The sequence below is a fragment of the Colobus angolensis genome, unplaced genomic scaffold, assembly GCF_000951035.1.
Source record: "Colobus angolensis palliatus isolate OR3802 unplaced genomic scaffold, Cang.pa_1.0 Scaffold289, whole genome shotgun sequence".
In the NCBI taxonomy this organism is placed as follows: Eukaryota; Metazoa; Chordata; class Mammalia; order Primates; family Cercopithecidae; genus Colobus; species Colobus angolensis.
Genome location: NW_012116143.1, coordinates 1,415,097 through 1,424,035, shown reverse-complemented (window position 1 = coordinate 1,424,035; position 8,939 = coordinate 1,415,097). Strand labels below are relative to the sequence as shown.

The window sequence follows — 8,939 nt, the reverse complement described above, 5'->3', positions numbered from 1 at the left end:
GCTGGAAGCGGTGGCGCAAGCCTGTAATTCCAGCTACTTGGGAGGGTGAGGCATGAGAACTGCTTGAACCCAGGAGGTGGAGGTTACAGTGAGCCGAGATCATGCCACTGTACTCCAGTCTAGGTGACAGAGTGAGACCTTGTCTCAAAAAACAAAAAAAAAGAATTATATGACAAAGCAGCCATCATAAAAATGCTTCAAAGAAGTCAGGCCCAGTAGCATGCACCTGTAGTTCCAGCTACTTAGGAAGCCAAGACAGGAAGATCACCTGAGCCCAGGTGTTAGAGGCCAGCCTGGACAACATAGTGAGACCCCATCTCTTAAAAATATAATGGTTCAAATAAGCAACAATGAGCATATCTAAAACAAATTAAAAAAAAAAAAAAGGTCTCCCTAAAGAAACAGAGGACATAAAGAAGAACCAAATAATAATTTTATATTTTTATTTTTTGAGATGGAATCTTGCTCTACCACCCAGGATGGAATGCAGTGGTGTGATTTCGGCTCATTGCAACCTCTGCCTCCTGGGTTCAAGCAATTCTCCTGCCTCAGCCTCCCAAGTAGCTGGAATTACAGGCACATGCCACCACGGCCGGCCTATTTCTGTATTTTTAATAGAGATAGGGTTTCACACATTGGCCAGGCTGGTCTCGAACTCCTGACCTCAAGTGATCTGCCTGCCTCAGCCTCCCAAAAAGCTGGGATTACAGGCATGAGCCACTGCACCTGGCCCCAATTAATAATTTTAGACTGCAAATAGAATAACCAAAATAAATAAGTTAAACAAGCTCACACAATGCATTCTTGCTTTTTACACTCAATACATAATGAAAATCCAAGTCTCTCTGTACACAAACATACAGTATTTTTTAGTAGCTATAGTATTCTACCGTAGGAATTAACTATCATTTACTTAACTAATCCTCAATTAATGGGCATTTATATTATGTATAATTTTTTACTATTATATATCATACATATGGGCATAATTATCTAGGTCATTTTTAATTATGTCACTAAAAGTGAGAGTGCTATTATGAAAGGGTACGCACAGATTCTTTTGGCTTTTTTTGAAACAGGGTCTCATACTGTTGCCCAGGCTAGAGTGCAGTGGCACAATTATAGCTCACTGTAGCCTCAAACTCCTAGGTTCAAGCAATCCTCCTGCCTCAGTCTCTTGAGCAGCTGGGACTACAGGCACACACCACCACACCTGGCTAATTTCTTTTTATTAGATGGGGTCTATGTTGCCCAGGCTGGTCTCAAGCTGCTAGACTCAAGTGATCCCCCCACCTCAGCCTCCCAAACCACCAGGATTACAAGCATTAGCCACCATTCTCAGCAAGTTTTAAAGTTTAACACACACTGCCAAATAACCCTCCAAAAGAGTTGCACCAATCTATATAGTCTCACTAATAGTGTCTGTACATACATATACCTACTTTTTCACATTCTTGCCAACAATAGATATTGTGTAAACGTTTTTCCTTGTTTTATAGTTTGACAGATGAAAACAGTACTTCATTGTTATTTGTACATATATTTCTATTTTTTTAGACAGGGTTTGCTCTATCACCCAGGCTGAAGTGCAGTGGTGCGATCTCAGCTCACGGCAGCCTTGACCTCCTGGGCTCAAGTAAGCCTCCCACCTCAGCCTCCGAAGCAGCTGGAACTACAGGCGCTTACCACAACATCCAGCTAATTTTTTGTTGTTGTATTTTGCTTGTAGAGATGGGGTATCATCTGCCTGCCTTGGGCTCCCAAAGTGCTGGGATTACAGGCATGAGCCAACATGCCCAGCTTTTTTACATACATTTATTATTGATATGTTAAATATATTTTCATGTGTTTAGAAGTCAAAACATAGCCATGCGCAGTAGCTCATGTCTGTAATCCCAGCACTTTAGAAGGCCTAGGCGGGCAGATCACTTCAGGTCAGGAGTTCGAGAACAGCCTGGCCAACATGGCAAAACCCCATCTCTGCTTAAAATACAAAAATTAGCCAGGCATGGTGGTGTATGCCTGTAGCCCCAGCTGCTTGGGAGGCTGAGGCAGAAGAATCGCTTGAACCCAAGAGGAGGAGGTTGCAATGAGCCAAGACTGCACCACTGCACTCCAGCCCAGGCGACAGAGCAACGCTTCATCTCAAAAAAATAAAATAAAATAAAATAAATAGTCTTTCTTTTAAAAATTATCAACGAAGATCTTCTGTGAATTCTCACTGTTTATCTTACTAATATAACAGTCTTTGGTATTTTAGAAATATTATCAGCCAGATGTAGTGGCTCATGCCTATACCACATAATCCCAGCACTTTGTGACCTGTGGTTGGAGGATCACTTGAGCCCTGGAGTTCGAGACCAGTCTGACGGGAACACAGCAAGACCTCATCTCTAGTAAAAATTTTAAAAATTAGCCAGGCGTAGTGGTGTGCGCCTGTAGTCCCAGCTATTCAGCAGTCTGAGGTAGAAGGATCACTTGAGCCTGGGAGATGGAGGTGGTAGTGAGTTATGATCGTGCCACTGCACTCCAGCCTCAGAGGAAGACTCTGTCTCAAAAAAAAGAAAAGAAAAGAAAAAAAGACTAAAATTCTCCCTGTCTTCCTTTTTGAAAAAAAATTAAAGTGAAAAAGAGAAGAAATGTTACCCATTTATGCAAACACATTTTCTCCCATTTTGTTTTCACTTTGCTTATGCTGTTTTTTTGGCAGCAGTAGAATTTTAAGTTGGTTTAACTTCCATTTTAAAATTTAACTAAATCTTTGCCCCATTGAAGTTGAAATACTAAAGACATAAACCTAAAGGCTCAGTCCAAATTAGTTTTAAAGCCAAACAATCATAAAATCACCCCTCCACTACTGACAATTGTTTAGAATTAGTCATGATTCTAACTAAAGAAAAGAATGCAGGTACCCACTAGTTACCTATACATTCAATTAACAACAGTTTACTCTCCAAACCACATATAGATGGAGTATCTGTTATATGAAATCTTTGGGACCAGAAGTGTTTTGGATTTTCTTTGTTTTTCAGATTTTGGAAAGATACAAAGTGGTTTAGCATGCCAAAACTAAAAATCCAAAATCCAAAATGTTCCAATGAACACTCCCCCTTTGAGATTCATGTTGGTGTGCAAAAATTTCAGATTTTAGAGCATTTCAGGTTTTCACATTAGGAACAATCAGTCGGTAGGTACACAGTTCCTCCAGGTGGTATGATTGGACTTTTGACTTGATCAATTCTTAAATAATATTCCATTTCCCCACTGGGATCCCACTTCTACTCTAAGCCCCAACTACCCAGTTGGTTACTTGACAGCCCTTTTTTCTTCTGGAGAATGGACCCTTTCCCATGGCTTCACTGTTATCTGGAAACCTAACTCAAAATAACCAAAACTCTGAAAACTACTAGTCTGCTACCTGATGGCTCATTATCATCACCACTTAAAGAGATTTCTATTACCACGCTCCACCCCCTTTTTGGATATTGACCTAAACTTACTAAGTTACCTTGGGCATTATAATTTTTACTGCTAGTCAAATTACGTGAGCAGAAGCTCACAAAGAATACTAAATAAAGCAAATGTAATGTTTTATTCCTTTATTTTACTGGGAATCTGTTCTTCCTACTTATCATCTCCCACCAGCCATTTATAGCTTTTGGCATACTTCATGGTATAATACTGCTGGTTTATGACAAGTATCATTAACAATGTCATACATATAAGCACAATCACTAGAATTCTAACTTCTGTGAATGTCACATACATAAAGCCATAATGAAAGAAAAGTTTAAAAAGATACCTTCTAATAATATGAAGGGAAAAAATTCAAAATAACATACCTACACAAATATATTCTATCGTTATTCCAGTACTTTGCAGAATAAAGAATTTGTCTATATAATTTCCTTCAGTAGCCCACAAAATGTTTACCACTCCTTTCCCACTACCATTGTATTAATTAAAGACATCTGATGTCAATGACCAAAACTACAGTATTAATGCTTAGAGCTAGGTTACATTACTTAACTTTTTCATTTTCTTTAACATCTTCAAGTCATAGGTAACTTTTTAATCTAATCTTGTTCCTACTCCAGGACATTCCCATGCAAAAAAAAAAACTATATGCTGACCACAGCATGTATTTAGCAAAGACCATACCCTTAGCTGAAGAAATACAGCACAATTTCACCTTCAATTCCTTAACAAACTACAAACTATATTGTACGGGAGCCAATTTTATGAAGTATCAAAGTATTACCATTCTGGACCAGGAAAAAGTATCTAGAAAGGACATTACTAGGTTTTCTTTTTTTTTTTTTTTGAGACGGAGTCTCGCTCTGTCACCCGGGCTGGAGTGCTGTGGCCAGATCTCAGCTCACTGCAAGCTCCGCCTCCCGGGTTCACGCCATTCTCCTGCCTCAGCCTCCCGGGTAGCTGGGACTACAGGCGCCGCCACCTCGCCCGGCTAGTTTTTTGTAGTTTTTAGTAGAGACGGGGTTTCACCATGTTAGCCAGGATGGTCTCGATCTCCTGACTTCGTGATCCGCCCGTCTCGGCCTCCCAAAGTGCTGGGATTACAGGCTTGAGCCACCGCGCCCGGCCTAGGTTTTCAAGTAAAGGCAATTTGCTCCCCACCAGGAGACACCTTTAGTTATCACACTAGAGGAAGGAGAAAGACCACAAGCTGCTGGTATCTAGTAGCTAGTGGTGCTGCTAAACTAAACATCCTATAATGTACACAATAGCCCCTGACAACAAAGAATTATCTGGCTCATAATGTCCACAGTGATGAGGCTGGGAAACCTGGGACAAATAATGAAATGTGAATATGAACTGCATTGTATCCATGTTATATTTTCTGAATTTAATAATTTTTCCGTGGCTTCACAGAACCATAGCCTTGTTCTTAGGAAATACACATCAAAGTATTTAGGAATAAAGGAACATGTCTCAACTTACAAATGACTCAGAAAAAAATAATATGTACACACGTAGTGGGAAAGAATGAATGATAAAGTAATGGGGCAATATGCTAATAATTGATTAATCTGAGTAGAGTATATACAGAAATTTTTTTATTATTCTTGCAGTTTAAAATTATACCAAAATTAAAGCTAAACAAGTATTATCATGCCCATAAATTTATTTTACCTGGGAAACTGCACAATTTCCCAATATATTTGTGCAATATAGCAAATCAGCTTTCTTTTACTCTTTTCTCAAAATAAATTACCCTATCTCAAATGGATACTTGCAAATTGAACCCAAATAACTCATTTAAGCTGAAAGTATAATTTCTAAAATGTGAATGGCACAAAGTTAGAAATGCTTAGATGTCTACCAAGGACATGACATTCTATTGTATATCACAGTAAATTCATGGCCAATATCCCTGCATTGTATATTTCAGGCTTTCAATACACACTGAAAACTGAAACCACTGAAGATCTGAACATGATCAATGCAAAAGGATATACAAGAAATAATACAAAAGTATTTTTAAGACTCAGATTTTCGTAAGTTTAACATTAGTTGTGAATTCTTGAATTTTATCATTCCTATTTCTGGGCAATTGTTACTTTAAACAGCATGCAACAAATTATAATAACAGCTTCATAAACAACAAGTTTACTTTTGGAAAACAATTCTTTAAAATTTTAAATCCAGGAAAAAAAAATTTAGGGAACTTACAGACGTTTGGGACATACTTGACTGTTGTGTGACACTTCCTGTGGGAGATGTAGATGGTCTTCCACTGGACAAACTTGCCTAAAATAGTAAGACTTTTATAATACATCGGTAAAAACCTAAAGTTAAGAACTTTCTGGTACCATGATAACACAAAACCACAACAATAAATGTCAAAAGGTCTATGCATGAAACAATTAATTTTACAGTCAACATGGCTTAAGCTTTGGTTAAACAGATTTTTTAAATAAGAAAAAGCTGAATGGTGAAAACAGGGGATCCAAAGACTAGTCTTATTTTTATTAACTACTTTATTGTCAGTTTCACTTTACGGGTCTCTGTCATCTTTAAAATGGAATCACTACTCCGGAGTTATGAAAAAGAAATTAGAGCTACAGCAAGTGCCAGTGGGTTTCAGTTTCCTAACTTGTATCACGAACGTGTTATTTAAAATTACACTACTAAGAAGAAGCAACAGCTGAGAATCTGTTGGTAACAGAAATAAACCTTTTTCAGGTTCAGTCAACTGAGATCCTCCTCTGGTGAGGGGATTTAAGATTAAATCTTAACAGCTTTATTTAAATAGTATAACAACAACAAAAATATTTTTAAAAAACAAGCATTTAATAATGAAATCCTGTTATCAGTGGGAATAATATGATTGGATTTTAGAAAGATGGATATACATATCTTTGTATAGATAATTTCTGGAGAAGTATGTATTAAATTGTTACAGTGGCCAACTTTGAAGAATGGGAAACAGTGGTAGGCAGGGAAAAGGAACAGCTTTACTTTATCTCTTATAAACAATTTAATATTGTTTGATTTTTTAATGAGTATAATTACTTACATAATTTTTTAAATCTTATTTTTAGTAAAAATACAATTTATGTAAGCCTAAGTACTCACTGTTGTACCCAGAACTATATACATATAACAAAGCCACTAGTAGCAGTTCTCCAGTCTGGATAAAAAGTACTGAGACAAAAGCTAGAAACAGAGTAACATAAAAAACATAGCCCTTTTTTCTCAATTAACTTCTATTTGGCAACCTATTAATAAGTTTCCTTCAGGAAAAATAACCACAGGACATCTGAGAACTCTGAAATAATACCCAATGTATTTATTTTCAGCAACTACTTACAGAAAACAGAAACTTTGGTCTCATAAACTCTTAATTTGTTTTAGTCTTACCTGAACGGCAGCAAGACTCTGAAGCTGGGAGCTGCTTAAATGCTGCTGCTGAAGAGCTGCAGTATGCAGCATTAAGTGCTGCTGTTGGGCTGCATACATTTGCTGAAGGTACTGAGCAGCTGAGCTGGGAGGCCGATGCAATGCCTGTTGAATTACCTGTGATAAGTCAATTGAACCAATGTCAAAGCATAATCTCAACCTTTATCTCAATCAGAAAATGAAAATATAAAAAAGTGGCAGTTTAAAATTTCACTGTTTTAATACATAATATCATCAAGTTTATTAACACATCTCTTTCCTAGTTACATATCACTAGAAACCACTAACTTGTACACATCAAAACTACCCAGTGGGCTGGAAGCGGTGGCGCAAGCCTGTAATTCCAGCACTTTGGGAGGCCGAGGTGGGCGGATCACAAGGTCAGGAGTTCGAGACCATCCTGGCTAACATGGTGAAACCCCTCTCTACTAAAAACGCAAAAAATTAGCCAGTCGTGGTGACACATGCCTGCAGTCTCAGCTACTCGGGAGGCTGAGGCAGGAGAATTGCTTGAACCCGGGAGGCAAAAAGGCTGCAGTGAGTGGAGATCATGCCACTGCACTCCAGCCTGGGCGACACAGCGAGACTCCATTTCAAAAAAAAAAAACCCAGTAGACAATTCACAAAAGACAGGCCAAGTAAGCATTTCAAAAGATTTTCAATCTCACCAGTAGTCAAAAACTTACAAATTAAAACAAGATACTATTTTCCAACTTTCAGATGGATAAAGATTTAAAAGACTATTACTACTACCTGGGGAAACCAATACTCCCATACTGCTAGTAATAATTTAAGTTGGTATAACCTTTTTGGATAAAACTTGGTAGAATTCAGGGCTTGAGTGTGGAGAGAAATACCTTTACCATGCAGTCATTACAAATAGTAATGTAGATCAGTGCTGTCCTATACAGTAGCCACTAGTCACATGTGCCTACTGAGCACTTAAAATGTGGCCAGTGCAACTAAAGAATTGAATTAATTTTAAATTGAATTTTAATTAATTTTAATTTTAATGTAAATGTAACTTGTGGTAACCACTGACCACTGTAGTGCACATTGCTGATACTGAACTATATTTACTAACAAAAAAAAAATCAGTGGGTTACAAAATAGTATATAGAGTAAGATACCATTTTCATATTAAAATATTTGAAAGAGCCGGGCGCGGTGGCTCATGCCTGTAATCCCAGCTCTCAGGGAGGCAGAGGCGGGAGGATAGCTTGAGCCCAGGAGTTCGAGACCTGCCTGGGTAATACAGCGAGACCCCGTTCTCCACGAAAAAAAAAAAAAGATAAAATATTTGAAAGAATCAGTCCAGGCACAGTGGCTCACACCTATAATCCAGCACTCTGGGTGGCCGAGGTGGGTGGATCACGAGGTCAGGAGATCAAGACCATCCTGGCTAACACGGTGAAACCCTGTCTCTACTAAAATTACAAAAAATTAGCAGGATGTGGTGGTGGGCGCCTGTAGTCCCAGCTACTCGGGAGGCTGAGGCAGGAGAATGGCATGAATCCGGGAGACAGAGCTTGCAGTGAGCCAAGATAGCGCCACTGCACTCCAGCCTGGGCGAAAAAGTGAGACTCTGTCTCAAAAATATATATATATTTGAAAGAATCCACAGGAAAACTTTCAAAGACCACTGATGAGTAGCTAGAGGTGATTTTTAGCTTCTAGTTCATACTTTTCTATAAATGTCTGAAAATCTTACAATGAATAGGTATTATAAATAATCATATAAGATTATAAAGCAGCTGGGCATGTTGGTTCATGCCTGTAATCTTACCACTTGGGGAGGCCAAGGCAGGCTGATCACCTGAGGTCAAGAGTTCAAGACTCGCCTGGCCAACATAGTGAAACCCTGTCTCTACTAAAAATACAAAAATTGGCCAGGCATGGTGGCATGTGCCTGTAATCCCAGATACCGGGGAGGCTCAGGTGGGAGAACTGCTTGAACCCAGGAGGTGGAGGGTGCAGTGACCAGAGATCATGCCACTGCACTCCAGCCTAGATGA

The 8,939-nt window shown here is 38.7% G+C and overlaps 1 protein-coding gene across 3 annotated transcripts in view; it reads right to left on the bottom strand.

The window, feature by feature from the left end:
* PHC3 (polyhomeotic homolog 3 (Drosophila)) overlaps positions 1 to 8,939 on the bottom strand; it is a 100,611-nt gene that overhangs the window by 83,783 nt on the left and 7,889 nt on the right. For all 3 annotated transcript variants that reach the window (XM_011949003.1, XM_011949001.1, XM_011949002.1), the window contains exons 3-4: positions 6,886 to 7,041; positions 5,695 to 5,772 (exon numbers count right to left, since the gene is read on the bottom strand). In XM_011949003.1, the coding sequence (XP_011804393.1) occupies positions 5,695 to 5,772; positions 6,886 to 7,041 (234 nt within the window). The remainder of the gene's footprint in view (positions 1 to 5,694; positions 5,773 to 6,885; positions 7,042 to 8,939) is intronic.